This window comes from Neofelis nebulosa, chromosome 9 (assembly GCF_028018385.1).
Source record: "Neofelis nebulosa isolate mNeoNeb1 chromosome 9, mNeoNeb1.pri, whole genome shotgun sequence".
NCBI lineage: Eukaryota > Metazoa > Chordata > Mammalia > Carnivora > Felidae > Neofelis > Neofelis nebulosa.
In genome coordinates, this window is record NC_080790.1 from 126,661,691 (window position 1) to 126,682,589 (window position 20,899).

At 55.5% G+C, this 20,899-nt stretch overlaps 2 protein-coding genes across 3 annotated transcripts; one reads left to right on the top strand and one right to left on the bottom strand.

The window, feature by feature from the left end:
* Window positions 1-127: 127 nt before the first annotated feature.
* On the top strand, window positions 128-6,133 carry CTSA (cathepsin A). Of its 2 annotated transcripts, none has more exons than XM_058685793.1 (15): window positions 128-249; window positions 441-634; window positions 785-896; window positions 1,156-1,206; window positions 1,298-1,384; window positions 1,615-1,770; window positions 2,084-2,175; window positions 2,523-2,607; window positions 3,201-3,292; window positions 3,374-3,452; window positions 3,556-3,695; window positions 4,363-4,438; window positions 5,090-5,179; window positions 5,334-5,471; window positions 5,725-6,133. In XM_058685793.1, the coding sequence occupies exons 1-15, from the start codon at window positions 196-198 to the stop codon at window positions 5,806-5,808; spliced, it is 1,530 nt and encodes a 509-aa protein (XP_058541776.1). In that variant the 5' UTR covers window positions 128-195; the 3' UTR covers window positions 5,809-6,133. The 2 variants fall into 2 exon arrangements, with proteins under 2 accessions (XP_058541776.1, XP_058541777.1); XM_058685794.1 differs by having other exon boundaries at window positions 129-249; window positions 5,367-5,471.
* On the bottom strand, window positions 5,976-17,306 carry PLTP (phospholipid transfer protein). Its single transcript, XM_058685788.1, has 16 exons — window positions 16,230-17,306; window positions 15,503-15,613; window positions 15,316-15,415; window positions 14,516-14,644; window positions 14,079-14,234; window positions 12,603-12,666; window positions 12,462-12,525; window positions 11,660-11,751; window positions 10,114-10,290; window positions 9,964-10,023; window positions 8,313-8,477; window positions 8,148-8,215; window positions 7,112-7,154; window positions 6,944-7,007; window positions 6,783-6,859; window positions 5,976-6,369 (listed from the first exon to the last, which is right to left on the bottom strand). Exons 1-16 carry the CDS (start codon window positions 16,585-16,587, stop codon window positions 6,238-6,240), a joined length of 1,860 nt encoding a protein of 619 aa, XP_058541771.1. The 5' UTR covers window positions 16,588-17,306; the 3' UTR covers window positions 5,976-6,237.
* Between the last annotated feature and the right edge of the window lie 3,593 nt (window positions 17,307-20,899).

A 20,899-nucleotide genomic window follows, 5' to 3' on the forward strand; every position in this document is an offset into this window, starting at 1 on the left:
CGGGAGGCCGGGGGATCCTGGCCGCCCACATCTGGGTCATCCGATGGCTGACGCCCGCGAGATAACCTGAGAAGCCCGCGGACTCTGACCCAGCGCCGGCCGCCGCCGCCTGCGTCCCCTGGGTCCCCGGAGACCTGAGAGGCGCCGGAGGAAGACTGTCACGTGGCGCCGGCGCCCACGTGACTCGGACTCCACATGACTTCCCGAGGCCGAGCCCCTCCGGGAGAGCAACGACGCTGGGGAGCCGAGGTGAGGTCGCTCTGGAGGCTGGAGGGGACCCGCGGTCCCGGGCGGCGCGGCGGGCGGGCGGACGCTGGGGCCGGGCCGGGTTGGGGGGCTCCGATAGCCGCCGCGCCGTCAGCTCCTCCGCGGGGCGATCGCACCGAAGCGTTGGAGGAGCAAGGGAGCGCGGAAACAGTCGGCCCCACTTCCTCCCGCAGATGGTCGGGGCCGCGCTGTCGCCGCCGTGGTTGCTACTGCTGCTGCTGCTGCTGCTCCTGGCCTGGGCGCCCCCGGGCCGGGCAGCGCCGGACCTGGACGAGATCCAGTGCCTGCCCGGGCTGGCCAAGCAGCCAGCTTTCCGCCAGTACTCAGGCTACCTCCGCGGCTCCGGCTCCAAGCACCTCCACTACTGGTCTGCGCCACCCCCCACCCCGTCCCGGGCGGGGAGGTGACGGGGCGCGGGGTGGGGGAGGGTCTGAAGACCCCTGAGGGAGCCTGAGAGCAGGGAGCGCTGGAAGGAGCCCCTCCGCCCGCACCCACCCTGCTCTGCCTCCCCTCCCAGGTTTGTGGAGTCCCAGAAGGATCCCAAGAGCAGCCCTGTGGTGCTTTGGCTCAACGGAGGGCCGGGCTGCAGCTCCTTAGACGGCTTCCTCACGGAGCACGGCCCCTTCCTGGTGAGTCGAAAGCCACCATCTGCCCCCTAACCAGGAAGGGAAGCATTCCTGAAGGAAAGGGCCCGGGAGGAGGGAGAACAGGACTCGGAGGTTTTTCCCAAGCGTGCCCTTCTCCGGAGCCTGGGTTTCCTCACCTGTACCATTCGTTTCACTGTCTGTACCTTTCAAGGGTTTTGCCCAAATGTGAACTGCCCAGCACGGTAGCCCTTTCCTTCCATCCAGTTAGTCCTTGGGACTTAGCCATCTCTTTCCTCTTCAGGTGCAGCCAGATGGTGCCACCCTGGAGTACAACCCCTATTCCTGGAACCTGGTATAGCCGGAGCCAGGGGGTCCTGTGGGGGTGTCTGAGCACTTGGATGGGTTGGGGATTCCTCTTCAGTTCATTTCCTCCTCCCCTCCAGATTGCCAACGTATTGTATCTTGAGTCCCCAGCTGGGGTGGGCTTCTCCTACTCTGATGACAAGTCTTATGCAACCAATGACACGGAGGTGAGTCCAGTGCCTGCCCTTGTGCCCCAGCCTCCCTGGTTCTCTAAAGGCAGCGAGACCCAGGAGGGAAAGTGCATGGCCTTGGAGTCTGGATTTTGGCTCTGTCACATGCTGTGTGTGGTCTTGGCCAAGCCACTTCCTCTTGCTGAGAACGGGTGGATGTCGTTATCTCAGATTCTTTCCAGCTCAAATACCAAAGCCTTTTGATCCTTTCCTCCTCTTTTCCCTAGGTCGCCCAGAGTAATTTTGAGGCCCTTAAGGATTTTTTCCGCCTCTTCCCGGAGTACAAGGACAATGAGCTCTTCCTGACAGGAGAGAGCTATGCCGGCATTTACATCCCCACCCTGGCAGTGTTGGTCATGCAGGATCCCAGCATGAACCTTCAGGTACAGGGCCGCTGCAGGAGGGAAGAGAGGCAACTTGTCCTGGCCTTGTGGTTAGCAGCGTGAAAGAGGCCATTTTCTCTGTCCAACCTGGTCCCCTTTATAACATGCTTGCCACTGGGTGGCCTGTCTCTGCTCACGTGCCTCCCACAACAGGAAGCTCACCTGTCTGCCAGCCAGCTCTGTTCTTAGCTTCAAGTGGCCTCCCCACAAACCACCTTGGATTTCAGCTTCCAGATTGCTGAAGGTCTGGGTGTAGTCAGGGGAGGCTCCCCCTCTCCCTCCAGATGACCTGAATGCCCTGGGTGTTTCACAGGGGCTGGCTGTGGGCAACGGACTCTCCTCCTACGAGCAGAATGACAACTCCCTGGTCTATTTCGCCTACTACCACGGCCTCCTTGGGAACAGGTATGGGAGGGGGCAGTTGGGCAATCTCTAGGGTGGGGCAGGTCTTGAGGATCTCAGGTCTGCCCTCCAGGCACATGATACCCCAGGCCCTACCCTAGTTTCTGAGCAGGGGGTGGGGGCTGGGATTGCTAGACGTGTTTGGTGCTGAAAGGCCAAAGAATGGAGACCAGAACTTAAATGGACTCAGGAGGGCTGGCTGTGTGGCCCCAGAGCAGCTAGGTTTGGAACTTGCATACCATCCCCTGTGATCTGTTTCCTCATTGGCTGGGGTCAGGTGGTGGCGGGAGGTTGGATGTGGAGGGTGGGAGCCCACCTTGGGCCTGAACACTTTCATGCGTCTCCTACAGGCTCTGGTCTTCTCTCCAGACCCACTGCTGCTCTCAGAACAAGTGTAACTTCTATGACAACAGAGACCCAGAATGCGTGACCAATGTGAGGTTCTGCCGCCCAACCTGTGTCACCCCTGACACCCCCGGCCCTGAGAATAGGACCACATCTCCTCCTTCGGGCCTCCCTGACCCCATCCCCTATTGCTTTCCTATCCTGCCTCCTCCAGCAATTTGATGTCCTCTGGGATACGTCTAGGGATGTGTTCCCACCACTACTTCCTGGGACTTTCTAGGCAAATCCCATAACCCCTGTGAGGGAAAGGATCTCCCTCTTGTCGAGCATCTACTCTGTGCCAGGCACTGGGCCGAACTATATCAACATAGATTATTTAATCTTCAAGATTCCTTTAAGGGAGATCGTATTATCCACGTTTTCCAGAAGAGGAAACCGAGGCCAAGAACGTTAAAGTCACTCGCCTGAAGTCACAGTGCTAGGATGTAGCGGCAGTAGGCTCTGGACCCAGGTCTGGCAGATTCCTTCCACTGAGCCTCAGTTTCCCTGCCTGTGGAAAAAAAGTGGGGGAAGGGTAATGACAAGAAGTGGAGTAGGAGAGCCGTCAGTCTTGGGGCGAGTTGGTGAGATCATGGGGAGGCCAGGGTTCTGTGAAGCACGGTGGCTCCCATGTATCATTGCAGCTGCAGGAAGTGTCCCGCATCGTGGGCAACTCCGGCCTCAACATTTACAACCTCTATGCCCCATGTGCTGGGGGTGTGCCTGGCCGTTTAAGGTAGGCCCTGCCGTGTGCCCTGGGGGCCAGTCCCAGCCCCCATCTGGAGGCTGAGGTACACGTCCCCCGCTTCACTTGCAGGTACGAGAAGGACGCCATTGTGCTCCATGACTTGGGCAACATCTTCACTCGCCTGCCGCTGAAGCGGACATGGCATCAGGTGTGCAGGAAGAGCATGGACTTTCTCCTGGTGGCGGGGGGGGGGGGGGGGGGGGGTTGGGGGGAGGGAAACGAAGACCCTGACCTGCCGTCCGTGCCCCCAGGCACTGCTGCGTTCTGGGGATAGGCTGCGCATGGACCCCCCCTGCACCAACACCACAGCCGCCTCCACGTACCTCAACAACCCCTATGTGCGGAAGGCCCTCCACATCCCCGAACAGCTGCCCCACTGGGACATGTGCAAGTGAGGCTTTGCGGCCAGCTGTGGCCCCAGGAGTGGCAGGCACTTGGGGCTCCTGGGTATCAGAAAGGTTTCCCAGGATCCCTTGGCTAGGGTTTCTTGTGGGGGCGCTTCAGGCACCCAGGGTGTGACACAGGGTCCCGTGCAGGTGTTTAGCCCCTAAATTGATTGATATTTAGCCAGTTCGTTCTTAAATGGCCACCTGGGCTGGCAAAATAGCGATTTACTCCCCTGGCATTTAGTAAATAGACACTGTCCCCCACCCCCACTCCAATGTAGTCCCCAGCTGCAGAGATCTCCTATGACCCGTATGAGTAAAAGATGCCTCCTGGCAGAGCAGGGGCCACTCAGGTCCATGCTGATTGGCCAGTGCCCCTGCCCTACTGCCGTTACAGGCTGTGGTTCTCCCACCGGTGGGCTCCTGCACGCTAAATGCCAGTTGCAAACCAATCACTAAATGTTCCCATACACATTTCTGCACAGGGGTGGGCTGAATCCCAGCCCCCCATCCACGTAAGTCCTAGAGAGATGATGTGCCTGAGGAGGGGACTGAATCCCAACTCTGCCTCTCAGGCTGGAGCTTGGAGGTAGGAGGGGACGGGAGAGGAGAGCTGATCTCTTTTTCTCCCTCTACCTGGTCTTCCTGGGACCCGCCCACGTGCTCCCGCAGCTTCCTGGTGAATATACAGTACCGCCGTCTCTACCAAAGCATGCAGTCCCAGTACCTTAAGCTGCTCACCACACAGGTGAGTGGGAGCGGCACAGCTGGGTCCACCAGCAGCCTCAGGACCCTGGAGCGGCATGACAAGGTGGGGCCCCCTTTAGCGTGCCACTCCGGACACGGGGAGCTGAAACTCCAAGAAATGAAGTCCAGTGACTGGCAGGGTCATGATTTGAACCTTGCTTTGTCCCCACCCCATGCTGCTCTGCCGTAGGAGGCTGCATCAGCCAAGGAGCTTTTAGGTTGAGAAGAGCTGGCGAGAATGCGTTACAAACGAGCAAATGGAGGTTCAGGGTGGGAGAAGGCCTTGTCCAAGGTCATCTAGGAAATCTTGACAGAGCCAGGCTAGGACCAGTGGTTAGAGCATAACCTCTAGGGGTCAGATCGTCTGTGTGTACGTCCCTTCATTAGCCATGCGCCCCTGGGCAAGTTTTTCCCATCTTGAGACTTGGTTTCTCCACCTATAAAATGGGGTTGATGGTATCTACTTGCATGGGTAAAGCATTTAGTAAAACACCAGCCATGTAGGAAACAGTCAGAAAACTTGAGTGTTTCCTGCTTTGTGCTATTTAGCAAGGCCCCTCGAATTCCCTGAGGGGGTAAGGCTTGAACCCGGGAAGGGCTGGGGCCTGGGCTCATTCCAGACCCTCCCACTTCCCCCCCTGCTCTGCTCCAGAAATACCGGATCCTGCTCTACAACGGAGATGTGGACATGGCCTGCAATTTCATGGGGGACGAGTGGTTTGTGGATTCCCTGAACCAGAAGGTAAGGCAAGGATCCCGGCTCTGGGGTGAGGCTGGGTGCAGGGATAGGGCAGCTGTGCCTGGCAGCTTGGCTCTGGCAGACAGAGAGGACAAACCTGGGGGGAGTTCGGGCCCCTGAGGTCCTGCTGGCAGATGTGAGCGAGATTTGGGGACAGCCGCAGGCTGCTAAGGCTTCCCTGGTGGGGCAGATGGAGGTCCAGCGCCGGCCCTGGTTAGTGGACTACGGGGACAGCGGGGAGCAGATCGCAGGCTTCGTGAAGGAGTTCTCCCACATCGCCTTTCTCACCATCAAGGTAGGGCTTGGGCCTGGCAAGGGCTACCTGGCTGGAGGGGATGGGACAGAACCCACCCGTCCTCTCCTTCCGACTCCCTTTTACACCTATTTGCCATCTGGCCCCATAAGGGCAAGCGTTCTGGGCAGGGTGGGGAGAATGCAGGGCTTGGGAGAAGAGGAAGGTCGCTGGCTGAGGGGATCCAGTAGGATGGAGGGGCGCCCAGGGGCAGGGGTTACACAAGAAGGGGAATCTCACAGAGCTTTGCTCCTAGGGCGCTGGACACATGGTCCCCACCGACAAGCCCCAGGCTGCCCTCACCATGTTCTCTCGCTTCCTGAATAAGCAGCCATACTGATGACCACGGAGACCGGTCCCCTTCTGCCTGATCCAGCCCCTCTTCCTGGCCCCTCCTGCTAGAAGGGAGGTCCACCTTTATGCAAAATGCCCCTGTGGGGCAGGTCCCTGCCTCCCCCACAGCCCTCTGCCTCCCAGACCGGGCCCCAGTCCCTCACGTAGACGGCCTGGGGGAGTTAGCACTTTATTCCTGACTGGGGTGCGGCCTGGCCCCCTCCCTTAATGCACTGGAACACAGCAGAGCTCAGGACAGCCCACGGGGAGGGTGGACGGACTAATTGATGGATTGAGTGTGATTATGGAATTAAATTGGGTACAGCTTAAAACCCTGTCTTCTCTGTGGCACTGGGGGTTACACAGGATGCTATAGGCTGGGAGGAGCCGAGAGGGTCGAAGTCCTGGATGCCCCTGCCAGCGTGGGGTTGAGGGCTCAGGCAGCCGTCGTGGCAGGTGGTGGGGCACTGGATGCCGAGGTGTCGCTGGTGCTGGCAGGCCGGTTCTTCTCAATCACCTCTCGCAGCCCTTTGGCAAAGTGGAGGTCGGCCCCGATGGTGAGGAAGCCCTGTGCAGTGGGGCAAAGAGGGGAGCCTCTTCATTCCATTACAGAGACCAAAATCTAAAGATCGAGACAGGCCCTTGGCCTTGAAGGGCTCTCAATCTAGTGGGAGAGGAGCCTCAAAGAAGTTCTAACTCCTGTGAAGGGTGTGAAAGAGGCTGCAGGAGCGTGGCCTGTGGGGGTCAAGGAGGGCTTCTGAGATGGCCTCTTAGCTCAGGAGTTAAAGTGGGATCCAGGAAGAGTGTTGCAAGGTGAGGGCACAGCCTGTGCAGAGGGCTGAGGTCTGATGGAAGATTAAAATGGGAGCGACACTTGATAAGGGAGGGGCTGGGATCTGACAGCAGAGGGAGGTCAGGGTTGTGAAGTGGGGGGAAGGCTCTGCCCTCTTTCTCCATCACTCGCTCCCCACCCCCACTCACCGCATGGTTGGTCACCACCTCGCGCACGAAGTTGATGCCCTCGGGTAGTGGGATCTGCACCCCCCGCCACATCCGCTCTGTGGGTGGGAGCAGCGGGCTCAACCTGGGTCCACCCAGCTCCCCTCTCCTTTCCCTCTCCTCCCTCCCGTCCCCAGCCCTACCATTGAGTATGGGCATCACCCCAATCTGCAGCATGGTCTTCAGAGGGGTCTGCAGTGGGATCAGCTGGGAGGGAGGAGGCGGGAAGTCAGGGCAGCCAGCAGGAAGCGGACTTGCCTTAGCTGCCCGGCCCCAACCCAGCCCTGGCCCCCTCGCCACTCCCAACTCACTGCCAGCGACTCCAGTGCAGACTGGTTCGAGTAGATTCGGAACCTATGGGAGACAAGTGTCTAGTGGGCACGAACCCTGGAAGTTCCCCTTCCTCAGGCCACCCAGGCCTACCCGCCAGAAGCCCCTGACCTTCGGCCTGCCATGCTCCCACCTACACACCTGTCCAGGGGTTCTGCCGCTTTCCAGGTGTGCATCCTTGGGTGAGTCATTTCTCCCTCTTTGGGTTCCTTTTTTCCAAGGCTACTACTTTTAATTTGTTGAGCGCTTCCTCTACGCCAGACTCGTGCTGGCAGCTTTGCCTGTGTTGTTTGTGTTTATTTAACAGAACGTACAGAGCTTCCTCCCTACCAGACACTAAGCGTGTTACAAAAAGTTAACTATCATTAAGACATTTTAAAATGCCAACTGACTTAATCCTCATAACAACCCTAAGAAGTAGGCACTGTTAAACAACTCGCACTTGTTAGATGGGGCAGATCAAGCCTAGAGAGGTTAAGTAATTTGTCTGAGGTCTCAACAGCTGGTAAATGGCAGAATCTGCCTCTAGAATCTAGGCTCTTAACTACTGCCCTGCAGTATCTCATTTAACCCCTAGCACCTGTGGCTAGCATCACAAACAGCACAACCTTACAAAACGGATGCTACTTTTCCCTACATTTAGCCCATGAAGAAAATGAAGCATAGAAAGATAAAGTGACTCTTCTCAAGATCACAAAATTTGTGCTGAGGTTTCTGCCCGAACCCGTGTTGTTTGGCTCTTTGCTGTGTGACCGAGGGCACGTCCTTTAACCTTGCTGGGCCAATTTGGACATCTCATAATATCTGTTCTGCCTCTCTCTCGGGTGTAAGACAAGGCAGAGAAGTTACCCTTGAATAAGATGCATTTGTTATGCATTAACAAAGACCTTAGCTCTCCAGTGGCTGTAGATCTGAGTGAATTTCAGCTCCCCACTTGCTGGGCAGGTGCAATTAACCTGAAGACACGGAGGCTCAGGGAGGTTAAGGGCTTGCCCGAGATCTTGGCCATCTGCTTACCGGCGCAGGTCCAGCTGGACGCGCAGCGCCTTTCCCCGGAGTGCCACCTTGGCGCTGAGACGGGTGTCCTGCAGGCAAGGAGTTGGGAGGGGGGTGTTACTGACCCAAAGGATCAACAGCCCGCATCTCCCTGACCCTCAGTAGCTCCTAATCTGGTGCCCACACCATAATCATGCTGGACAGTTGGACCTCAGGCTGGTCGGACGGGACCAGGGCGATGGTGACACTTGCGGTGACAGAGACGGTGGTACCCGAGGGCTTGATGGTGCAGCGAGGTGGGGCCAGGACCCTTAGCTCCAACTTCAGCGGCGAGTCAATCACTGCCGGGCTCTGGGGACAGAGGAGCGAGGGAGGGTCAAAACCCAGATCTGTTCCCTGATGAGCACCAGGAGGGGAGGAGGGCTGGCTCGGGTTCTGCCCGCTGGGAGCCCAGGCACACAGATATGAAGGCTGGTGTGGCTTCCCAGACCCTTCAAAATTGTGTCCAGCCTCTGTGCCTTTGCTCACACAAGGGAATGTCTCATTCTAGAAATGTTTCCTCTTTTTCTGCCTTCCTGAGCTCTTGGTCGTGGGGATCCATCTTCAACCAGACTCCTGAGACTGTGTTTGCATCAAATATCCCCTCTCTCTGCCATATTTCCTCTCTCTAACCTGCCGTGTCCTTTGTCCTATAGGCACTCCTACTTCACTTGTGTTAGCTCATTGAAACCTCTCAATGACCGTGTGAGGCAGGTATTCTACTCATTTTTGAGATGGGAAAATTGAGGCACAGAGAGGTTAAGTACTTGTCCAAGGTTATGTGGTCCTCCAGTTGCAGAACCTGGGATTCAGACCCAGGCAGTCTGGCAAGAGAGTCCACACTTTTTTTTTTTTTTTTTAATTTTTTTTTTTCAACGTTTATTTTATTTTTTGGGACAGAGAGAGACAGAGCATGAACGGGGGAGGGTCAGAGAGAGAGGGAGACACAGAATCGGAAACAGGCTCCAGGCTCCGAGCCATCAGCTCAGAGCCTGACGCGGGGCTCGAACTCACGGACCGTGAGATCGTGACCTGGCTGAAGTCGGACGCTTAACCGACTGCGCCACCCAGGCGCCCCGAGAGTCCACACTCTTACTGACGTTTGGCCATCAGGTTGATGGAGACGATGGTGCTAACAGTGATGATGATAACAGCAGCCAGTGAGTGTTTTCTGAGCACTTACTCCGCACCCGGTGCTGTTCCAGTCCCTTTGCATGAATTGATTCAGCTAATACTCATGACAGTTCCGTGAGGTTGTATAGTGTAAAGGAAATTAAGGGCAAGTCCTTTAATGGCCACTAAGATGCTTTTTACATTTTGAAAGAGTAGGTGGGAACTCCTCCATTAAACAAGGGAAAATAAGCAAGGGAAGAAAAAAAAAAACCACATCAGGGTACCTGGCTAGCTCAGTCGGTAGAACACGTGACTCTTAACCTTGGGGTCGTGCGTTGAAGCCCCACAAAGGGCATAGAGATTATTTAACAGTCTAATTAACTAATTTAAAAAGAAAAAAAGACTACATCAGTCATTGTTAAAGCGCCCCTACACTTACAGAGCTCGGGTCTCAGCCTGTCCTCATAGCTTCATGAAGAGCAGGAAGTAGCAAGGGCCCTTCAAGGACTTGGAAATGAGTTTGACAAATAAGAGGACCGGGTCACAGGCAGGAGGCCAGGCCTTCTGTGTATTCCACAGTGGCCTCGGGGGGACTCCACCCGCACACCTCCACCGTTCCCTCACTGGTATGCAGGTGCTATGCCCTCCCACCCTGGCCAGGTGCCTACCTCCTGCCCGCACTCACCAGCAGGACTATGCTCCCAAAGTAGGTGGCCCTCAGCAGCATGTCCAGATCGTGGGGCACCTGGGTAGGGAAATTGGGAGTGAAGCAGGGTCATCAGGAGCTCCCTGACAGGGCCCCTCTTGCCCATCCCACAAACGGGCCCTGGCATACCTTGTCTCCCACCAGTGACAGCTTCAGGGCACCCGCTCGGAAGTAGCTTTCCATGGCGGAGTCAAAGAAGAACTCGGAGAAGGCCACGTACACCATCCGCTCCTCCTCCCGCAGTTGGGGCTCAACCGCCCGGTTGGGCAAGCTCCAGTTACCCTCTGCCAGGGGAAAGAAGGCCCCCTGCAGTTGGGGGATCAGGGTCAAGGCCAAGGCAGACTGGCTCAGCACCCAGATGCTCCCACACCCTGTGGCAGGCACTGTGAGGGATGGTGGGGGTCAGACCCAGCTGCTGTCCTTAGGGGACTCCTCAGCACAATTTTTAAGTTTTATTTATTTAATCTCCACACCCAACGTGGGGCTTGGGCTCACGACCCCAAGATCAAGAGTCGCATGTTCCTCCCACCTGGGCCAGCCAGGCACCCTCATTAGCACAATTCTTAAAAAGGCATGCAGAGGAGGGCAGCTTCAAGGGAGCACTTCCGTCAGACTGGAGAACAGAAGCTCAGGAAAGGGTTCAGGAGGAGGTGGCATTTCAGTGGGCCTTGAACGATATATGGCAGCAATAACAGCTGCTGCTTACATCTTACATAGTAATTCTCCCATGCCCTTGACATACACCAATTCCTTTAATCCACATAATCCTCCGTGAGAGATGTTTTCTTACTGTATTATAGCCATTTACATATTAGTAGGAAATAGGCACAGAAAGGTTAAGCCACTTGCTTAAAAAAATGTCGGGGGGGGAGCGTGCTTGGGTAGCTCAGTCAGTTAAGTGTCCAACTTCAGCTCAGGTCACGATCTCACGGTTTGTGAGTTCGAGCCCCACGTCGGGCTCTGTGCTGACAGCTCGGAGCCTGGAACCTGCTTCAGATTCTGCGTCTCCCTCTCTCTCTGCCCCTCCCCCACGTGAGGGGAGCACAGAGCCCGACGTGAGGCTCGAACTCACGAACCGGGAGATCGTGACCTGAGCTGAAGTCGATGCTTAACCGACTGAGCCACCCAGGTGCCCCTAAGCCACTTGCTTAAGATCACGCAGCAAGTAAGTGGCAGAGCCAGGACGTGAACTTCAGACGTGCCAGCTTTAATCCTTGCTCTGAAACCGCTACACTCCATCCACTGTGGGGAGCACAGGAAATGGCCACGTAGTAGCTGTGTGGCCTTGGGCAAGTGACATCACCTCTTCGAGCAAGTGTCCACATCCCCAAAATAAATAAAACAGAAGTGCCTGACTCACACAGTCGTGACAGTGAAATGAGATTATGTGCATAGAGCCGTATGTCCAGCTCCTTCAGGGAAGATGGGGAAGGGCAATGCATGAGCAAAGGCCCTGAGGTAGGAAACGAGGGTGCATGTTTGGGAAAGAATGCAGAGAAACAGGGTGAAGTTAGAAAGGTGGGGCCGGCCCCAGGAGTTGACCCTGATTCTGTAGGCAATGGGGAGCCATGGCAGGCTCAGCAACGGAGTGGCCTCATCAGAGCTGTGGTTCAGGAAGACAAAGGCAGAGACGCAGGGGACAGGTCAGAGATGCCACACCAGCCAGGCAGCTCACCCGGAAGTCCATGTCCAGATTGCTGGCAGAAGCTGCAGGATCCTTCAGGAGGGAGTAGTCGATGCCAACAAGCTCATCCACATTGCTGCGTACTGTGGGAAGGATCTCGGTCACTCACGCTGTGTCATGCTGGGCGAGGTGTTCGCCCTTTGGGGCCTGTTTCTCACCCATAAATGATGGTCATCAATCTTCCCTCATAGGGTTGTTGCGGGGATCAAATTAGCTTTATGTGGGAAGAAGCTGCTATTACTACTCCTCCTACCACCACCACTACTGCAGGGCTTTTATCAGATCACGAACCAACGTGGCAAGGGATTCCCTGCCCTCATGAGTCTTCCCTGCCTCCTCCCTCCCTCCCTGTGCCCCGTGTAGGGGGCACGGTGATCTCTACCCCACAGCAGACAGAGGTCAAAGCTTAGGAAAAGGGAACCCATGTTAGTTGAGCACCTATTAAGTGCAGGGGATGAACACACACGGGGTCCCAGTGATCAGCGAGCACATAAAGACAGAGGACCTTGACAATCGTCACGCAGCTAATGCTCACAGCAACCCCACGGGGAGGCACCCCAGCCAGGCGAAGATGGCAAGGCCCAGAGAGAAGTGAGTACTGACCTGGGGTCACACAGGGCAAGTCCGCAGCAGAGGCCATATGGGAGCCCAGGGTGTGGCAGGGGCCTTGCCTGCTCTGAGCCATGGCCTGGCAGCTGTATACCCAGCCTCCTCCTCACCCCCCCCCCCCCCCGCCCCCCGGTCCAGCCCCAGGCGTGGCCCAGAGCTCCCCGCCCAGCCAGCGCCAACTCACCGGGCACGGTGTCCAGGAGGGAATTGAGCAGCACCATCCCTGCATGGTAGAGCACGGGGCAGATCTGCAGGGTGGGGTCTAGAGTCAGGGCCTTCAAAATGGAGGGGACCCCACCCGCCACCACCACCAGCACTGCCGTACCTGCTGGTTGAGGAGGAAGCGCATCCCCGAGGTGATGAATGTGGAGAGGAACTCATACACCTTCCTGCAAGGAGGGGAGAAACCGTGCGAGCCCAGACACTGCCCGACCCCAACCCAGGTCCAGGAGAAATCAGTGGCCAGAGAGATGGGGAGGAGGTGGCTCAACTTTGACCTGAAGCACCAGCTCTTTAATGAAGGTTTTCCAAATCCCCTCCCCAGCCTGATTCTAAAGACCTCTCCTAACCCCTGCTCCCGCCAGCCAAACTGAATTTGCCCCCAGTTCCTCAGACCCGCTGCGAGCATCCCCACCTCCAGAGGCTTACTCATGCCCTCCCTCCCACCCTCAATGTTCCTGTCCTATATTTTCCCCCAGTCTGGGCCCAGATGCTTCCTCTTCCAGGCAGTCTTCCCAGACTACCCTCTTCTGAACCCCCGGAGTACTCTCTTCGTTCCTCCCTTAAAGCCCTGATGGCAAATGTTTTGTCCCTTCAACTAGGCTCTGAGCTCCTTTATGAATCCTCAGGGACTGGCACACACTTTATTTGTTAAATAAATAAAAACTTGAGGGGGACCTGGGCGGCTCGGTCGGTTTAGCATCTGACTCTTGATTTCGGCTCAGGTCATGATCTCACAGTTCATGAGTTTGAACCCTGCATCGGGCTCTGCACTGATAGTGTGAAGCCTGCTAGGGATTCTCTCTCTCTTTCTGCCCCTCCCCCACTTGCGCGCACCCTCTCTCTCCAAAAAAATAAAATAAACAACAACAACAAACTTGCACTGTACCAACACCAGATGATAAACCACCATCTTTTCTCTCCCACTCTCTTTGAGAACTATCACAAAGTCCATTTCTCAGCCCCAAACCTGAAGTATGCTATTTTTTTTTTTTGTTAAGTAGGAGTAAGAAATGCCAGTTATGTTTGTTGTTGTTTTATTTTACATTTGAGAGAGACAGAGCGTGAGCAGGGGAGGGACAGAGAGGGAGAGAGACACAGAATCCAAAGCAGGCTCCAGGCTCTGAGCTGTCAGCACAGAGCCTGACGCAGGACTCAAACCTGAGCTCAAGTGGGACGCTTAACTGACTGAGCCACCCAGGCGCCCCAAGAGCTACCAATTATTGAGAACCAAGTTCACGCCCAACTGCCTACTGATCCTCACAATGACTTCTAGCTAGGAAGCTAGCCACTAATATGCCAGGTGCCGTTCTAAATATTTTTACATATATTAACAAAGTGTCCTCCTAACATCATATGAAATAGCTTCTATTATCATCCCCATCTTCCCCATTGGGGAAACTGAGGCACAGAGCTTCGATGACTTCCCCAAGGTCACACAGCCAGGAAATGAGAGTACTGAGATTTGGACCCAGTTGGCTTGATTCCCAAGCCTGTGCACTTTGCATTTGCACTAGGCAGATGGCCAGTAAGGCTCAAAGGGGGTGCCCTGGGTGCGACTGGGGTTGGAGACAGGGCTTACTTGAAGGTTCCCCCAAAGGCTGCGTGCATTCTGGAGACCAAGGCCTGGCAGGAGACGTTGGACACTTTGATACGGCCAGTGGGGTCCCTGGAGAGCTGCAGAGCTGTGCGGATGGACACGCCTTCGGCAGAGGCATTGATGTAGCCCCCATCATAGCTGCCAAGGGGGTGCGGGGCATTTAATGTCCAGTTTGGAGCTTAACCGCGGCTTCTCTACCCCGCTACCCACCCCATATATATCATGATACCTCTTAATAAGGCTTCACTTCGGCAGTTTACCATTTTACCAAGCCCTATCGACCCTTATGTAGTGGGTATGCTTTTCCCTATTGTACAGATGAAGAAACTGTGACTCAGGCGAAAGGGCTGCCCACAGCCCCACAGCATCCCAGCCCTCCAGATGCCCCCTCCACTCCCCTAGGGGTGCCAGATCCTCACAAGAACCAGTAGAGAAGCTGTCTCCGGAAGCGCAGCCCCAAGGAGGCGTTGCTGATTTGTAGCATCAGCTCCTGCTCTGGCTGAAAATGGAGCTCAGAGGCTGTCAGCTGCAGCTCTGTGACCTTCACCCTGCAGGAGGCCTCGGGGTCATATTCAGGACCGCGGAGAGGGGGCCCCGCCCAACTACAGGAAATTCATTCCCTTCTCTTCCAGTCCAGGCCTGGGGTAACCGGGGCGGGTGGAACGAATTCTTCCGTTGCCCCTCGAGTGCCCAGCCTGGACTTGGACAGCTCAGAGAGGAGCTTCCCCCCTTCTCTTAGAAGCCTATTGCTTCCATTCCCTTCCCTCTCACACCCCATGGTTGCTAGACCTGGTCTTTTAACAGAGTCCTTTGATTTTGTCTCCATCGGCTGAGCTCCGCTCCATATCCCAATTCTCCTATCCCCGCCATCGCAAGCAAGGCTCTTATCTCTTGTTCCCCTGACCTGTCCCACCTCTCCCGGGTACCCTAGACCCCACTCCCATCCCTGGGCAAGTTTCGTGACTCCGCCTCTTCGGTGCTCTTTGGCGACACCTCAATCCCAAGCCTTCTGCTTCGCGGTGCTTAGTCCGGCCTACGTCGGAGGGCTTGACCTTTATTTTCAATGCCCCATCCAGTTTCTTGAGTCCCGCCTCCCCGGTTTGGCCACGCCCCCACCCGCCCCACAGACCCAGCCAATTTCCCCGCCCCTAGGTCCCGCCCCCAACGCAGAGGCTCCACCCCGGAGTCCGAGACCCCGCCCCCCGGGTCTCCTACTTACTCCGAGATGTTGTAGTAGAAGTAGCCCTCCTTGCCCCGCAGGTCCGGAATGGTGATGGTCTCCAGCTCTTGTTCCAAAAAGCGCAGGCCCTCCTGCTTCACTGAAGTAGCAGCGAGACCCTTAGGTCTTGCGCCCACTGCTGGAGCGACCCCTCCCTCACCCGCTCTCATCCGGCCCCGCGCCTTACCCAGCTCCAACGCCTTGGAGGTGATGCGGATCTTGCAGCCGGGGAGCTCGGCCTGAGCGCCTGCCAGAAGCGCTAGGAAGAGGGCCCCGACGAGGGCCATGGCGAGCGGGCCTGGGGTGGGGTGGGGTCGCTGAAGTCATCAGGGCCGCTAAAACCCACTCCCCGGTTGTCCAGCCAGAAGAGGGGCTGGCGAGATGGTTACCCTCGAAATAGCTCTTCGGGGAACTCGGAACCAATTATATTGCCTCCATTTGGCAGATGGAGAAACTGAGGCTCAGAAGGGCGATGCGACTCGCGCTCTGGCTCCCAGAGGATTTGGGGCACGGGGGAAAGGGGAGGGGACATCCTCAGTCCCCCCGTGCACCCGCCGCGTGACGAGTTTGGACCTCCCAGTGACCAGCGCCCCCCCCCCCACCACCTCCCCTTTCCTTTAGCAGAGGGCGGGCGCGGCTTGCATGTTACCATGGGAACGGTTGCACGCGCATTCCTGGGGGGTGGCTTGCGGTCTCCCAGGCCCCGCGCCGGGGGAGAAAAGGGGGCTGCCTGCCCAAACTCGGGCTCCCGGGTCTCCCGGCTCTGCTGGGTCCTAAATTCCTGCCATCGAGATTCGGCCTGGTACCCCCCATATCAGCACCCTCCTTCATGGGATCTCTTCCCCTCACCGGGTTCAGTAGACCAGGCGGCTCGGCGAGGGTCTGGGGGTGGATGGCGACGCGCCCCGACTCACTGCGGCGGAGCTGGGTGGTCGGCGGGGTCACGTGGTGCGGCGGGCTGCGCAGGGGATCCGGGCGGCGGGGTCTGGCGGGCTGCGCTGTTCCAGCAGCCTTTATAATGCCGGGCCTCTCCGACCCCCCTCCTCTCTCCCGCTCTCCCCTCCTCCCTCGGGGGTTGGGAGGGGATGGGGCGGAACGCTGGCAGCCGGGAGGGTGGAGAGGGCTGTACGGAGCCCCGTGACAGGCCCGGCCGCTGTCAAGACAAGTGGGGGACCCAAGCCGGGAAGGAGGGAGGGAAGTGCAGGAGTTGACCCGCCCAGTCCCAACAGTCCTTGCTTCTCTGGGACCTTGGTTCAAATGCCAAACGCCCATGTCTTTCTGCACGATCCTGGACAAGTCACTTCACTTGGGTCACTGAGCCTCAGTTTCCTCATCCAGCAAAATGTGCATGGTAATTGGAACCACCCACAAAATCAATGCCGGAGGCACATTTTTTTTCCCTTCCCTTCCACCCACAATCATCTGAAGACCTCTCCTTGCCAGGCTTCACTATGGGACCCCCCTAAATGTCTCTGGGTCACTGACTAGGGTCCTAACAGGCCCAGAGACGTCTCCCACTGGGATCCAAGCAAGTGCTGCACACTCAGGAGGACAGTGCACAGGCTGCTGGAATCACCCCAGAGGGAGGTTTGGTGTTTCTCAGGGACTGTGAACCTTGTTTGTTTTCTGTGGGTTTTTTTGGTGAACCTCTGAAGCTAGGTTCTCTGCACAGTATCTCCATATGCTGCCTACAGTGTTCCCAGCTCTTGGGACAGGCACACAGTAAGTGTTTGCTACCTTTTTGTTATCAAATGGATGAAAGAGGAAAGGAGAAGCAATAAAGATTAGCGTCCCTTGAACGTGTAGCACCAAGCACTCATCCAGGTAGGAATACCAACGTGTCCTGATTTGCCTAGGACTTTCCCGGCTTTGAAACTGAATGTCTCCCTTCCAGGATGGTTCCAGGGTCCCCAGGCAAACCAGGATGGCTAGTCATACTAGATCTAGATTAACTTATTTAATCTTCTTAGCCTATGAGGCTGGCGCTAGTATGGACGGGCTTTAGCAGGAAAACAGACCATCATGCAGTTACTATCAGAGAAGCCATGAACTGTTTGTGAAAGGGTGGGAGGTGGCGTTTACAGCCTAGTAGTTATCGCACAGCCAGGATTCAAATCCTAGGCTGTCAGTTCTCAGGTCCAATTGTTGGACCCCTTGCTGAGGCAGCTCTGAGCCTTAGTTGCCTCTTCCTAGAACAGAAACAATGAAGTTATTGCAAGAATAAATTAAATGGGGGCGCCTGGGTGGCTCAGGCGGTTAAGCGTCCAACTCTTGAATTCGGCTCAGGTCATGATTTCATGGTTCGTGGGTTCAAGCCCCCCATCAGGTTCTGCACTGACAGCGCACAGCCTACTTGGGACTCTCTTTTTGACCTTCCCTCGTGCTCGCTCTCTCTCTCTCTCTCTCTCTCAAAATAAATAGACTTAAAAAATTAAAAAGTGGACATAGTGCATGTTTTAGACATGGTACATGGTACACCATTTAGTGCCAAATAAATGCTGGCTGTTAAGATTAGGGGCACAAACCACAAGCACACGAGACAGAAAGCATGTAGGACAGGAACAAAGAGAGTGCTAAGGATATCCAGAGGAGGAAGTGCCTTAATGCCTTTGAACTCTAGTAACCCCGCTCTTCCCGGAGCCTGGCTCAAGCAGAAAACCTGGTGGATGTTAGTTTTCTTTCCTCTCATTTTCCTCACTGAAATGCAAGCTTCGTCTTTGTATCACTGTTATCTACTGTGGGAGATGCAGGGGATTCTTATCCCCTGAACTTCCCTGTCCCCACAGCAGCCCCAGTGAGCTTTAAACACAGCTCCGTGATCTTGGGCCAGTGGTTTAACCTTCTGGGCCTGTGTTTCCTCATCTGGATTGCTCTCCTGAGGATTAAAAGAGTTAATGCATTTAAAGGGCTTGATAAGCACCTGGCATTTCTTTGTTAATGTTTGTGTATTTATTCTGAGAGAGAGAGAGAGAAAGAGCCAGAGAGAGAGGAGAGCAGGTCAGAGAGAGAGGGGGACAGAGGGTCCGAAGCTGGGCTCAAACCCACGAACCGTGAGTTCACCATCTGAGTCGAACTCACGTCCTGCTCTGGCCACACTGACCTTGGCACTTGCTGTTCCCTCTGCTCAAAATGCCTTTCCACCTGATCTTCCCACAGCTAGCTCCTTGTCATTTCGGTCTCAGCTTCGATGGCACTTGCTCAGAGAGGACTTTCCTGCCTATGCAGCAGTTACTCTCAATCACATCAGCCTGGTTTGTTTGCTTTTATTGATCTTGTGACTATTTAATGGTTTACCAAGTTGTCGGAGACATGGCCTGTCTCCATGAGAGCTGGGCTCGGGCTCACCACTCCTTCCCAGTACCTAGAACGGTGCCTGGCACTAAGTGTAGGCAGTGCCCATTTGCGGAGTGACTGGACAGGTTCGGAGCCCTCAAACATGCCCGGGGAGCAGGTGATACCTATACTACCCTGGATTCTTCCGCAACTTCTGCACCTCGCTGTTTGTCTCAGCCCAACTGACCCTAAATACAGCCCTGGGCTGGGGGATGAAAAGATGTACTCAATGGCCTTGATTCCAGGGACTTGCCCGGTCAGCCCAGCCCTCTCCCTCACACCGGTTTCCCCTTTCTCCCAAAGCTTGTGCCCCCAACCCTCACATTTCAGTGATACTGGCAGATGTGAAGCCCAGGAGGGACTTGGCCAAGCTCCTCAACCCTTGGCTTGAGGATTGAAGAGATCAGAATACCCAAATCCCTTTGCACTTTCACTCCCGGCTTTGAAGAGGGAAGGAGGGACTTCCCAGCACTCGAAGGGACAGGAAAGCAATGCTTTTCTAGCCCCTGCTACGCGCACCCGGGACAGTGATATTGTAAAACATGAGAGGAGCCAAGCAGTTAAGAGCTTTGGAATCAGACAGAATTGGTTCGAACCTTGCGTCTGTCATTTTCTAGAGCAGAGGTCAGAGAGGTGTTCCTGTACATATTTCAAGCTCTGCTGGCCCTGTGGTCTCTGTCACAGCTGTTCAAACTCTGCCACTGCAGCCTGGACGCAGCTATAAACAAGGCTCCCTGGATGTGGCCCGTGGGCCACAGTTGGCCAACCCCGTTCAAGAGTAAATGAAAAAGTAAATCTCTTTAAAGAGCCTCAGTTTCCACATCTGTCAAATGGAGACAATCTAGTACCTGCCCACCTCTCTGGGTGGCAGTGAGATTTTAAAGTAATAAAGTATATAAAGTGATGAGCCTACTACTTGGCATGCTAAAGGTTCAATAAATGTCTCTGGTCATTAGCATTAGCTAGTTGTTTAACAAACAAGAAGTGCTTTACAAAATATTAACTCACTGGGGCACCTGGGCGGCTCAGTAGGGTAAGCGTCCGACTTCGGCTCAGGTCATGATCTCGCAGTTCACGAGTTCGAGCCCCGCACTGGGCTGTGCTGACAACTCAGAGCCTGGAGCCTGCTTCGGATTCTGTGTCTCCCTCTGTCTGCCGCTCCCCAGCTCATACTCTCTCTCTCTCTCTCAATAATAAATAAAACATTAAAAAAATTCTTTTAAACAAATATCAACTCACTTGAAAATTCATAACATCCTGTAAGACAGGTATCATCATCCCATTTTACAGATGAGGAAACTGAGACCCAGAGAGGTTACATAACTAGCTCAAGCCAATCTGGCTCCAGAACCCATGCTCTTAACCAACCTACTCAACTGTGTCTCTTTTTAAATGACCCCCATTTAGTCCTCACCACAATTCCTTGAGATAGTTTTTTTTTTTTTTAAGTTTATTTACTTATTTTGAGAGACAGAGAGAGCACAAGCAGGGGAGGGGCAGAGACAGGGGGAGAGAAAGAATCCCAAGCAGACTCCGAGCTGTCAGCACAAAGCCCAACGCGGGGCTCAAAACCGAGAACTGTGAGTTCATGGACCCGCGCCGAAACCAAGAGTCGGATGCTTAACTGCCTGAACCGCCCAGGTGCCCCGAGGCATGCTGTTATCGCCCCTGTTTTGCAGACTGGCAAACTGAGGTACCGCGGGAGGAAGTAACTGGTCCGAGTGAGTAAACACAGTCTCCACTGACCACAAGATACCAAGTTGGATTTCTGCCCAAGATGTCAACATGTGTAGCCCGGCTTCCCCCGCCCTCTCCCTGTCTCCAGCTGTGTTTTCTTTGGATCCTCGCATGGCTTGGAGAAGCTGCGTCAGCCCATCTCCCCTCCTGACCATTCTCCCGCCCCCGACGCCCATCCAAGCTACCCCTCAGGAAATGAACCCCCTCCCTCTCAGTCCGCTGGAGCCTGTGGCTGTACGTGCCTGGGTTGGTCAGTGTGGGTGTGCCTGGGAATGTGTGACAGGGGGTGGTGTTGGAATGGGGGAGAGGTATGTGTGGGGGGACAGATGTCAGAGCGACAGCCTCCGATTACATCTCCCCAAGCAGGCGGAATGACCCTGCGTGGGGGCCAGACATTTACCAAATGGGGAGAAGACAGGACTGGGGCTCTCTGAGTTTGGCCAGGGAAGAGCCGCTGACTGCCTTTCTGTGGCTTCTAAAGCCTGGACGTTGGTCTTTTGGTTTCTCCTTTTCT

Bases quoted from the DNA above. Each gene is read 5' to 3' on its own strand.
- CTSA (XM_058685793.1), top strand. From the start codon at position 196: ATGACTTCCCGAGGCCGAGCCCCTCCGGGAGAGCAACGACGCTGGGGA. The intron at 1,385-1,614 runs GTGAGTCCAGTG...TCTTTTCCCTAG, and splicing joins ATGCAACCAATGACACGGAG to GTCGCCCAGAGTAATTTTGA. The intron at 3,453-3,555 runs GTGTGCAGGAAG...CCGTGCCCCCAG, and splicing joins TGAAGCGGACATGGCATCAG to GCACTGCTGCGTTCTGGGGA.
- PLTP (XM_058685788.1), bottom strand. From the start codon at position 16,587: ATGGGCGTTTGGCATTTGAACCAAGGTCCCAGAGAAGCAAGGACTGTT. The intron at 8,478-9,963 runs GTGAGTGCGGGC...CTCTGTCCCCAG, and splicing joins TTGGGAGCATAGTCCTGCTG to AGCCCGGCAGTGATTGACTC. The intron at 8,216-8,312 runs GTGTGGGCACCA...CCTTGCCTGCAG, and splicing joins AACTGTCCAGCATGATTATG to GACACCCGTCTCAGCGCCAA.